The 13172-nt window shown below is 40.4% G+C and overlaps 1 protein-coding gene across 1 annotated transcript; it reads right to left on the bottom strand.

The window, feature by feature from the left end:
- Nucleotides 1-572: 572 nt before the first annotated feature.
- Nucleotides 573-6710, bottom strand: grk1b (G protein-coupled receptor kinase 1 b). The gene is made up of 8 exons (XM_060056640.1): nt 6418-6710; nt 4734-5464; nt 4012-4139; nt 3533-3690; nt 2551-2634; nt 1684-1808; nt 1370-1571; nt 573-874 (listed from the first exon to the last, which is right to left on the bottom strand). Exons 2-8 carry the CDS (start codon nt 5430-5432, stop codon nt 591-593), a joined length of 1680 nt encoding a protein of 559 aa, XP_059912623.1. The 5' UTR covers nt 5433-5464; nt 6418-6710; the 3' UTR covers nt 573-590.
- Between the last annotated feature and the right edge of the window lie 6462 nt (nt 6711-13172).

Here is a 13172-nt window from a genome sequence, read left to right as displayed (position 1 = left end):
TTAATAGCATGGTTGTTCCCCATGGGACTCAAATCCCTTACCCTTAATGCCATACCAGTTGAGCAGGGTATTTGTTTCTCTAAATTTCTAAGCTATAATATCATATGTCCTTTACATAATTTGCCAATACTGTACATAGGACTAACTTATATCTATACAAGATGCATTTAAAACTTAACAGAACTTCTTACAATTTTACATACATTTTTGCTAATTCGATTACTTCGATTTTTTATTTACATTTGTTCACAAAATTGTATCTCTCTGACATACCTGATATTCCCTTTGTCACGATATAGTATTATTAATGTTATAATATTTACATGACAAAAATAAACACATACAGAATCCACTCTAAATGGTTTAAACTTAAAAAAAACGAATCATCGCTATAAATAAAATAAATATGCTCCTCTCAATAATTTCAAAGTGTTTCATACATTGTATGTCAACGCTACAATATGAGCAATTTTCTTTCGAAATATATATATATTTTTGCTTGCACTACTTCTCCGTCCAGCCTTCCCTCATCATCCCGACATGCCTCTGTGTCCCCCACGCAACCCCCCCCCCCCCCCCCCCTTTTGGCCTCAGAGGAGCACGCAGCCCCCCCCTTTTGCCTCCACAAAGTTGGGGTCCAGGTCGTTGGGAAGCTTGCCGCCTGCGCCCCAGAGGTTGAGCTCCCCGAACACGCCCGTCTCGATCATCTCCTCCTGCCAGGGTATGGGGATGTTCCCGGAGGAGAAGTCATCGTAGAACTCGGTGTCCGTGGCGTCCAGCACCACCCCCTTAATGGTGCTGAAGGCGCCCACGTCGTCGATGTCTTTGGCGTACACCATCTTTGGGTCCGGGACGAAGGGCGGAGGGAGCATGCCTGGAGGAGAGAGAAACGCACATGTCGTTTGAACAACCCCCTCGGTACCGTACCACACACTGTCTCTTTCATTCTCTTTTCTTTATTTGATTCCCTTTTTTCATAAATATTGAATAAATAATGTTTTTTACTTTATTATTACTATAGTTTGACCATAACATACTATTACTATTATTAATTGTGTTAATTATGGATGCAATATGTGTACGTCGGCAAATTTATTACATCATGGTGGTGGTTAGTGAGGTCCCCCCTTCACTGTAAGTGTCTTTGAGTGTCTAGAAAAGCGCTATATAAATCCAATCCATTATCATTGATTTTGGCCTTTGTGGATGTGTTTACATGCTTACGGTCCACTAATCTTGAAAAATAATCACTATTGGTCACTAATGCTGAAAAATAATCACTAATCACTAAAAAAGGGCTACGGATACATCCTGATCTCCACAGTCGCATTACTGCTGATGTGTTTCAGCGGGTGTCATGGCCTCTCACCTGCTTCCAGGCGGCCCCAGTTGAGTTCCTTGAAGAACGGTTGACTCTTGAGCTCAGCACACTCGTTGTCCTTCAAGCCCAGGCGTTTCACCGGATCTTTCTCCATCAGACCTTCGCAAAAAGCTTTGCAATCCGCACTGAAGGTGGGAGGGTAGGCTACCGCGTCGTTGAGGATCCTCCTAGTGACCTCTTCGTTTTCGACCTGAAGTAAACATTTGGGGAAACATGATGGCGATCGATCAAAAGTGTTCATGTGTTTATGAATCTTTCAATTACGTGATCCACTACTAATGCAGTGTGAGCACAGGCGGTACCTTCTCTCCTCGGGTTCTGAAGGGTCCTTTAGCTGCTATCATCTCGTACACCGTGACCCCCAGCGTGAAGTAGTCCACTGAGTAGTCGTATGCCTTCTTCTGGAGCAGCTCTGGAGCCATGAAGCCTGCGTTCAGAGCACACATTTAAATCGTTTATTATGCCCGTCTGGCTCACAATGTCAACGATGCCGTTCGCAATTGATAGTGTTTCACCTTCATTTGCTATTTTTTACTACTTCAAATGGGTAGAATCTTGTTTCATTGTATTCACTATGTCTTCACACATCTACACACATCGTGGAATTATACTTCAAGTGTCCTAGAAGCAGAACCTTCTCTTGGATGCGAACATCAAAATCTAGTGCTGGCCATAACGAGCTCCACACATCCACACACACCATGGCGTTGTGCTTTGAGTGCCAAAAAGCATTACCCTCCTTCGAACACCACCATCAACATGTGTCTGTTTGTGCGTCTTTGTTGTGACGTTGTTAAGTATACTAAAAGGCACTTGGAGGTCACAGAAATGTTTCTACCTGCGTTCGGAGCAGTGTAGAACATTCATAAACTGGTTGGGTGAGATAAAACATAGGTTTTTACTCCCATTTTCTCGAAATGACAGACTTGTTTCAGTAACAATGTTCTGAAAGATCTGAAATATGACCATGTTTGAATCAAAATAAAACGATTTGAGTTCCACTGCCCCTTTAAAAAAAAAGAAAAAAGAAGCATTAAAATACTGAATTGAGATAAGATTAGCGACCTAACAAATGAATATATGAATATACGAATATCGGGCTCAACACTATATTTGATTGAGAGACCTGTCCTAATGCTAAGGACAGGTCATATTTTTTTATCAATCACCTGGAGTTCCTGCATATCCAGTAGTTGTATCTTTTCCTGGTGGAAGCTCCACAGCAAGACCCAAATCGGACAGTCGGACGTGCCCTGTGTTGAAATGCAATGAGTTGTCAGGGAGGCAGGGGATAGACAATAGATCATACCTATTGGCCATCTTCGTTCTTCAGGCTAGCTGATAGATAGATAGATAGATAGATAGATAGATAGATAGATAGATAGATAGATAGATAGATAGATAGATAGATAGATAGATAGATAGATAGATAGATAGATGGATGGATGGATGGATGGATAAGAACTTTATTTCATCCCATACATAGGAAATGTACCTGGTACAACAGCCCATGGAATCTTAAATAAGCAATAATAAAATAAAGTATCCAACAATACATACATGCATAAGATAATACAAAATTAAATAAAATGCAATATAAATATAAATAAATCACACAATGATTACAATGTCATGCCATAAGGGCATAAAATGCACACACCCATGAGCTACACAATAAATGAGAAGAGGTGCCTCACTACAGATTAAATACTTTGTCACAAATGTACAGTGGAAAGTGCACATTATTAAATACAAGTATTGCATTATTATTTAGGTGAAGAGATTTAGCAGTAGCACAATATTTCATAACTGATGTGTTATAGAGTCTTATGACAGATGGAATAAAGCTTTGTGGTCGAGGGTGGGATTTAGGTTGCAGAACTCGCTACAGTGCTACACTGGGTTTGGATTAGAGAAGGTTAGTTATAGGGAGAGCTGTACAATGTGGTTTATCCTGCTTAATGTTGACTGAATCTCACTGGTGCGGTCCCAGGCACCTCCCAGTAACGGGACAACTGGGACCAAGAACCTTTTAAAGGAATTCTATAAACTGGATTATACGATTATTATTCATAAACGTTATCTATATAATATGATATGTTCTTTCTAGATGGGAAACAGATGCTATTACAGTGGTATTTCAGGGCTTACCTGCATCATCCAATAGTAAATTCTCTGGCTTCAAGTCTCTGTAGACGATCCTGTGCTGGTGAAGGTGCTCCAGCCCACAGATGACCTGGGCTGTGTAGAAGCATGCTCTTATCTCATTAAAACCCGGATTCTTTTCATCCACATTGTACATGTGGTACCTAGAACCGAACCGGGAGCAGGTTGAACACAATTAAGACGATGGGAATACTGGTCGAAAATCCTGTAATTACCAAAGTCTAAGTATGCCTGGATATTCAGGGAGAGTGACGTTTGTGTAAATGTGTAAAGGGGATTGTCAGACTTATAGAATTACAAACCGGCGGGCTTGCCTGTGTATTAGCTGTGAGGTTGATCTATGTTAGGCTCACTAGGGGTGTGACTGGAGGCAGCACCAAAGAGCACACTTCAGCCATGCGAAGGAACCTGTGTCTCTATACTGTTGTGAAGATGGTTGAGTTTTGCTTGTTTTTGCAAATTACCTGAGGTCTCCTCCATTCATGATGGTCATTACAAGACAAAGCTCACTCTTGGTCTGGAAGGCGTACGCCAGTGACACGATGAAGCGACTGTGTACCTTTGCCAGAATGCGCTTCTCCACAATGGCTCCCTAAATAAAAGCATGCAAGCATGAAACCCTCCAGTAAAAATCTAAGTTGCATAGACATGCAAAAGCATCTTCAAATGAATGTGTGTATCAGCAACATGTATACAGATCTGTGTACTGCAGGATTTCTCCTTTGGGGTCAATGCTTGTGTAGTAGAATAACGCGTCAAAGCGACTCATTTTAAATGCAAGTGCCAAGCACACTGCTGGCAACCGGCCATCAAGAGTCAGTGGCTCACTGGAGTGTAATCCCATGGTGCTCACCAGAAGAAGGTTAATCACAACTAATCAAGTTAGTGACAAGCATGTGGAACTTGCTCTGTGTTTGGCTCAGAGCCACTCTCTTACGCCTTTGGGAGAGTCACAAGCCTCTTTAAATGAATGTGGGTGATGAGGGTTAAGGCCAATTTGCATCATCATGTCAGCTATTTAAATATTTATTAGTTTCCCATTATGATCAATGTGATCAACGTTTTTAAATTAGAGATTTCTCGGGGCCCCTTTCAATCTTTAAAGGGGCCCCTTTAAAGATTTAACCAAATAGGTGACCCCATTTGGTTATGGAGGTGTGTGCTCTGTGTGAAGAAAAACCTTTACCTGGTATCCTTTACGTTTTTTCAGCCTTTTCTTGTCAAGCTTCTTGTTGGCATACATCTTTCCTGTTGCCTTTGCCTGACAGGCATGCACCTCTCCGAAACCTCCTTTACCAAGCACTCGGAAATCGTTGAACCAGTCCTCATTCACAGACTGGCTCTCCAGCCACTTGAACTGCACGAAGCGCTGGAAGAACAAGCTGTTTTTGAACCCCTCTAGGGCCTTGGCCTCCAGGTGCTTGAGCAGCAGCTGTTCGCTCTCCTTGAACAGGTCACCTCGGATGTTCTTGTAGTCTTCTTTTACTCGGGTGACGGCCTTCTCTTCCAGGAAGCTGCAGAAGGTCTTGGCCGCAGACTCATAGTACTTGTTGACCGTCCTCTGGGCCTTCTGTAGTCGGTCCTTCTCCTGGGCTGTGTTGTAGTCTTCCATGTCTTTCCACAGCTGCGATGCGTTCTTGTGCGTCTCCTCGCTCTCCAGGTACTGCTGGAACAGCCGCTTGCCAATGGGCTGCGCCACACACATGGAGTCGAACGAAGAGTCCACGGTGGTCTTCATCTGCTCGCAATTCCTGATGTGCGGGAGGTTGAGCTTTGCCCGCATCTTCTTGTCTCGCATGGCGGCGGCCGAAGCGCCATCGATGCTGCCGCGGGCCGACACATAGGCGTTGTTGGCCACCACCGTCTCTAAGCCACCGATGTCCATGGTTGGATTTGGGCCTTGAGATTCACAAGGTCCTGGAAGGGCAGAATCTTGGTTTCAGTACCATGTTTAAGGACAACATATCTGTTTTTGTTGGTCCAAGGTTATAAGTTGTGACTTTAAATGGCATGCTTTATTGTACATTTGCTTTAGCTTCGAAGTGAATAGAGTGTTTGACTGATTTGAAACCTTCTGTTTCTGTAATATTTAGATAAGCAGTTACTTGGTCAGGGTGTAAGCACTGTAAGTGATACGGCAGTTTGAATCACTCACTTCCTGATTCTCTATGATTCTAATAACATTGACTGACTTCATACAGGAGATTGACTTACACTACTTTTACTCATGAACATGTCTTGTTTTCTTTATGATTATAAGAAAATGTAGTGTTATGAAGTCTTAATCTTAACCATTATTATTACAATTAGTTTATTAGCTGGATGAATGTAATTTACGAATAGATAAATAAATATTTATATAAAAGCACAGAAATACAAGACATATATAATATAGATATTTATAGAAAAAACACATTATTATTTATTCTGTCCAATACCTGTGATCAAAGGTACTGCATGTTGTCATATTTAATAAATTTAGTAATTTTCCCAACAAAGGACTTTGAAACATCACTCGTACTAGTAAACATACTGTTATTGATTTATCTGTTTGTTATTGATTTATTAGCATGTTTTATTATTATTGGGGAATATTTAACAAAGAATATTGCTCTGAAACCAGATTAAAAACAAAATTATACTTATATAATCAATAGAAGCAATAAGCTATCATTAGAAGATGCATTAGTCACCGCTTACTATTAATGTGGGTTCAAAGTCTGGGATGCAAAAAAGATCGCTGATAAAGCAGCAAGGTAGCCATCGTGAACATCTGTTTGCAATGGGGGGTATCGGTGCATCCTTTTTTATTTTCTGCTTTGCTACTGCATATTCATATGAATAGTGTTGACCCATGGAGGGTTACTTACCTTTGTTTCTTTCAAGCAAGAAGTCAAAGTCAATTTAATCCAGAAGTTTAGCATCCACAATATACTTCCATCCCTTTTTGCCACGAGTAAAGGTCTCCTATCAATTACGACGCAAACACATCTTGTCTGTTCTGTTGGGAGTCCTTCTGAAACTTTGTATATCTAAAGACTCTTCAAAAATTCCTCTCTTGCCCCTGAAAAGGCTGTGTGCGTAAATAAAAGTTGGGATTGGTCGGTGGGTCAGCTTAAAGTCCTGCCTGAGAGTTAGTTAGCGAGCGAGGATTACAATTATCTGATGAAAGCGTCTTGTCTCAGGCTGTCAGTTTAAATGATCAGCGGGAGTGATTACTGTACAGAAGAAAAGCTCTTGTACCGTACCATTTTCCATAAAGTCAGAGGTACCAAAATGTTTTTTGATACAATTTCCAAATGTACCAATACCTGGTAATTATTACATCCGAAATTTGGAAAGTTGATAGATGGAGCAACGAACAAGGATATATTTTGGTTGATTGGTTCATTTTGAGATAATAGATTATCTGGAAAGGGGATTAACTAATATAGTCTAAGAACATGTAAATCAACACTTACAACAACGATTGACATAATTGATACTTAATAGATTAAAAAAAAAAAAAAAAGATTCACACAAATGTGACTTCTTAACAGGGCCGTGCAAAGACCTTAACAGGGGCATATGCTCAAAGTTAATAAGGGGCACATGAGTGAACACTGCCATGAACACTGAACACTGCCATGGATTTTACTGGGAATGAGACAGCTAACTGCCAATTCATTTTGCCCTACAGCATTTTAAAGCATACAGCCTTCTTGGCGGCTTGGGGGTTTCAGAGAAGCTACCATCTGACAAATGCATTGCTACTAGAATACTCCAATGCTCACATTGCTGATAATTTGAAGTAGAGGCTGACATTTTATTTACATTAACATCGTGTGGCCGTTTGAAAAGTGGAACTATGTCAGGGACCTCTGCCAGGTGCTTAGCCATGTCGCCATCAGCTGATTAAAGAGAGATGTAGTTAAAAACAGCCTCGGAAGCCGCTGTTCCAGCCAGACAATTAACCCTAATGATAATCAATGCGTCCACAAGTCTGGTGACCTAGTACGCCTATGGGAGGCACTGTCACGTGTCAGCATCTGATCTCTATCTTCCATTCCCCTGGCTCATGATCCTTTATGAAATATAGTTGACCACTTAGTTTGAAAGTCTTGGAGCATTGGTTTGCTAAGTTAACACATAGTTGCAGCCATGGCCACCGAGAGGGTTGGATACAATGGGGGAATCTATGTTTTCATTGAAAGAATATCGTCTAACAGCGGTATGATTGTGTCATGATTAGCGAACATAGACTTCCGTCCTGCCACACAAAAACACTGCATTCTTAATCTCCCAAATTCACACTTAAAAAATTCTAAACTAAAAAAAAAACCTAAAATATTATTGAACACAACCGCTCAGATGACTGCACAACACAGAGACAACGCAGAGACAATACAAACTAGTGGTTTCAGGGATAGAACATCCATATTAATCACCATGGCAACGATAGAAAACTTTGCATTAACTCACATACTTAACATCATATACATTAAATTACTGAAGATTACGAAAAGGAAATTCACATTTATTGCCAGAAATGTTTCTCAAAATTAATTTTGCTGCTGAATTTCATACAATGTTGCATTTTCCACTGAGACTTAAACCAATATCGGGGTTTGGCAAGACAGAACCTTGACATACTTGACTGTTGTTGCATGATTGTTTCTTTAAACAGTCCATTAGGCGCTTTAAGGTAGTTTTGGCGACATATACAAACAACATATTCTGTTGTTTAGGTTGGAGGGCAGGCTGGTTTAATGGTTAAACCCTGAACCTTTGAGCTGGGAGCCGAAAAGAAACCTAATGAAACCACAAACATAACCATACAAATAATCAGACTAGATTACTATAGATATACGATTCAAACCAAACAGCCATGGCATTTCTTATGATTTTTTCTTTCTTTTTTTTGCCTTTATCTATGAAAGCCAAGTGCAACTCTAAGTAAGCGGTGTCGTGATGCCTGGGTTTGTGTGGCTACAGCCCAGGGGTTTTCATGAATAGCCCCGGATCTGAAGATGGAATCTATTCATCACAGGTTACAGGTCGCACTGCATCAACTGTATCAGAGAATTGTGTGTGCATGTTTGTGTAACATTTAATATTCTAATATAATTTTACAGTTAACCATTTTTCTCTTGTCTTTTAATGTTGCATGTCAATACGTGAGTAAAGAGAGCAATTCTGCCTCTACTCAAAACTACTATTACAAACAATTTTATATTTTTAGCATCACAATTCATGTCACATTTTTGAGGTACACATTACAATTTTTTAATGATGAAGACATGAACTTTGGATGTGAATGAGATCCGGGTTTCAGCCCTGAATGTCCTTAAATCCTAGCAACGTCCCTCTGCAGAAATGCATGCAGCATGTCTGTGGGTTTATAAGGCCTGTGGAGTGCATGGCTGGAATGTCACAGAGGAGTAACCAATCAGGACCATCTGTCTGAGGGATGACCTGGCTAAGCACTGGATTACCCACTCACATGTATGGAAGGCGGGTGTCTAATACCAACGCTGACTCCTCCAGGCAATACGACAGCCAGGGTAGAATAATGGCTGACGGGTGGTCATTTGTAGTAGATCTAGTCAGCTTTTTGTTATGCTATTTTCGTTATTTTGGTATTTCTTTATGCATATGCATGTTGATTATTGGTGTTGTTTTTATGTTAGGTTCCACCATTTCTGTAGATGTGGACCTTTGTCACAGTGACACAAGAGGAAACACGTTTTGAAGTCACCAAGGGAAATGTACAGAGGTAGGGACCTGGTTTTCCAGGGATGTCTCGTCGCCTGATCATCCCTGGATGATGGGATCTTCCTTGCTAATTCAGGGAGTTTATCCTTGACCGAGCGAGCGAGGGTCAGGGGGGTGTCATAATTATATGGCCTCTTAAGGCCTTTGAGACTGTACCAGTGATTAAGGGCTGCAATGCCTGGAATAGGGTGCTTGGAACAGGGTGCTGGGAGTGTGTGTATACTGGCCAGAGGGATGGAGGGACATCTGAGGGAGGGACATCCGTCTCCTATAAATTTCTTATTTTTCTGTTTAATTTTATATAATTTTTTTTTTAATTCTGCCATCTTTCATCACATGTCAATCAAACTGGCTGTATTATAATTATAAAGGGTATATGAACTTTAAGGGATTTAGAATTTTTTGAAGGTTTTTAAAAAGGGTAAATACCTGATCACTAACAGAATCCTTAAAAAACGTAGTTCTTAATCGATAATAACAAATGCACACCAATATCTTTATTATTCGACGATACAGCATTATGTGGAAATATAGCCCAGATGTAATTACACATTCCTTGCTTATTTATCAATAGGTTTCAAAGCAGTGGTCACCGACAATCAGGTTTAGGAATATAGTGACCTCGATCTGAGGCTTTTCAAGTGGATCACAGACATAAGGCATGAGACATTACCAGAAAGGGCAAAAGCAAAACTAAGCGGGACATCTACTGGACAAACTAAGATATTACTTCTGATAGGCATGCCTTAAAGGGACACTGTGTAATATTTTAAGTAATTTATTACCTCAAATCAACGTATTCATTCATAAATAAGTCCTCATTGGTGTAAAATTATCTCTGCCAAAAATCTCACTTATCCTCCTGAGCGAAGAATAATTCATATGTATTAACAGGACGGGTAAGCTTCATGGAGGGTTCCATGTTCTTCCAGTCTATGAAATGCCGAAAGGGACTAAAAGCATTACGTGGTACAGGAAATGCAAACGCGTTTCTCACTCTGAGCCAGCATGAATGATGACTGAAATAATTCACTATCTTGCTCGAGGAATAATTACTCATACATCATTAGCTTACGCTAATGATTCAATGCAGTTTGAAATAACCAACCTCATCATCACTCGAATGACTCGATGAGGTAGTATTGGATGTCATGAATTGCCTCAAGATATCCGTCAAGAAAAAAGCAAAATATCCTTCAAAAGGAGAATAAAGGTGCACTTTTCTTAGTGGTTATATGGACGCTGCTTTTTGTGGGAACAATGTATGCTTTCATTCATGTTGTCTAGGATTACTATCAAGTATTCTAGTTTAAACTACTGTTTTAGTTATTTATTATACTGTATTAATAATTGCTGAAGTTTTGTGATGTATTATGTATACTGTTATTATAGTTGTGTATGTATGAACTGTATTTTAATACACTTAATAGTATTACTTGTAATGTGGATTTTATGTGGACCCCAGGAAGATTAGCAAACTGCTAGGGCATAAGCTAATGGGGATCCTTTAATAAAATAAAATAAAATAAAATGACACAGCTTCTTGGCACATACTGCCCGCCGTAGTTTTTGAACAAGCGAGCACTATTAGTTTGAATGCAATATACAATTGTACCACTAGATGGGATTATTTTTTACACAGTGTCCCTTTAACACCAGACCCTCACTTGGACACCACTGGAGAAAAATAGTTTCAGGAACAAATGCTTGTTATTTAGGTATTCACAGAGTATCTATGGATACCTATTATGCCTATTATTAACTATGACTCTAATCAATTCAATAATATTAACCACATAAACCTTGATCATTTCCAGTCACCCAATCATTTAAATTAAGTTGTTTGCTCTGTTCTTGTTTTAATTGGATGTTCCCTTCTGATGTAGGGGACAGGTTCACCTTTCACAAATATTGGTAGCCTATTGTACTTTATTTTTCTTATCATGAATAGTCCCTTTATTGACTGATTGACCATTGCCTTTGGCCATACAAGATTTTTTGGAAATTGTGTTTCTCTCTGATTAAGACCTTTCCACATTAAGCCTATCGTTACGCCCCACCTCTAGGTGGCCCTACTGGGGCTAACAACAAACCACCCTTGACCCCAAATATTAAAGGACACCTTTTGCAAAAACCCAACCAGTGGGATTTATTTACATAAACAAATGAAAAGGACACGACATTAGGATATACAACAAAGTCCAAAACATAAAGACAAGCCAAATCCCAGAGAGGCGGCACGGCCATCCAGCAGTCCCATGACCAGCCAGCAGTCCCATGACCAAAAGCCTCCCCATGGGAAGGGGCATCTGGTGCTTTTAACTCCGGTCTTGACGAGCGGTCCAGGTGCTCCTAATCAGCTCCACTGATGCAGCACACCTGAGCATGGGCTGAGACATGCCAACAGAACAGGGACAAACACAGAAAGCAAGCCCCCTTCTGAGGCTGAAGTGTGCACGTTTAACTTGATTGTGCCCCTGCACGACCCAGAGACCAATGCACTGCCACTGCAAGGTCAGTGGGGTGTAGAGGGGCATCACACCTATATCATTAATGCGTTGGTAATCTAATAAAATAAACCATATTATCAATCAAACTTGATCATGTGCTTCATTTCCTCAATACCTATGAGGTAGATATTTGCTAAAACTTTGACTTGTAAGCCTGTATATAGGCTATAGGTAGAAAACAATAGACCTCTGATACACAATATCATCTGCCCTGAAAAGGTCATGTGGTCGAAGGTGAAAGAATTTCACACGCCTATAGCATGATATAGACGAGTGAGTTAACCTCTTTTTATTTGTGATGGCTACAAGAAAGTCACCTGATATTTTGCTCTACTTATTCTTAACATCAGAGGACATGCTCTCACCATCAAATACTATTAAATATTTGTCCTGTTGCTTAAGAAAATAAAATGAAAGTCAGTGAACCCAAAACCAATAATTTATTTAATTTTAAGTGGTATTTTTTCTTGTATCATCAACATAGTATTCTATGCCATTGTTCACTGAACAATGACAGGGTGGGGATCATGTCAGGGTAGGGCTTGTTTTGCATGTGAAATGCCTTACTCGGACTAGGAAAGTGTCACCTTCATGAAGCTCACACACTAGAGCCCCATCTGAACCTATACTGTTAATGTACCTGATGCAAGGGAACAAAGGAACGGCATTCCAGGTTTGAGTGCGTGTCATGGCAGGCCTTGTTGTTTCACATTTTATGGGAAATGCATGCCTTGCCTTGCACTGATGAGGAAAGGGTCATCAATCATGAAACTCCTCTGGTGACAGAAACAAGCCCACACTGTCTCTTAAATTAACCTAATATAAGGAAACAAAGTAAGGTTTTAAATGTAAGACTTCATGCCACGGCTGGCCTTCACGGCAGGTGAAGGTCTGTGCCTGAACAAACTGTATGGATGCTTGGTCCACCTGAATCTCTTCGGTTTAAGCCAGTAGCACCCAGAGATCAAGGTGACGCAATTGTGTCACCTAGATCCCAGCCCTAAATATTTGTACGTACGGCACAGATCATCGGATGACCATTTTTTAAAGCAGCAATAGTCTCTTCAGAAGTCTCTGTGTTATTCTACTCTTATTTAAACATATAAAGCAAGATATCCATCATAATCCTTCGACGGGTAGAGTAAAAATTCTCCCACAATAGTTGCTTCACTTTTGACGGGTGCAGCACGAGACACTAAACCTGTTTTGTTTTGTTTTTTCGTAGTTCCTACTTCCTTCACGGCAGGGGAATTTCAATAATGCCAGAGGCTGGGCAAGCGTTTGTAACAAAGGGGTGCCAAAATGACGCTGATGCCGGGAATGATACAGAATGAGTGGATGATGTGTGTGAGTGTCTGTCT

This window comes from Gadus macrocephalus, chromosome 7 (assembly GCF_031168955.1).
Source record: "Gadus macrocephalus chromosome 7, ASM3116895v1".
NCBI lineage: Eukaryota > Metazoa > Chordata > Actinopteri > Gadiformes > Gadidae > Gadus > Gadus macrocephalus.
This window is presented reverse-complemented; position numbering and strand designations above follow the sequence as displayed.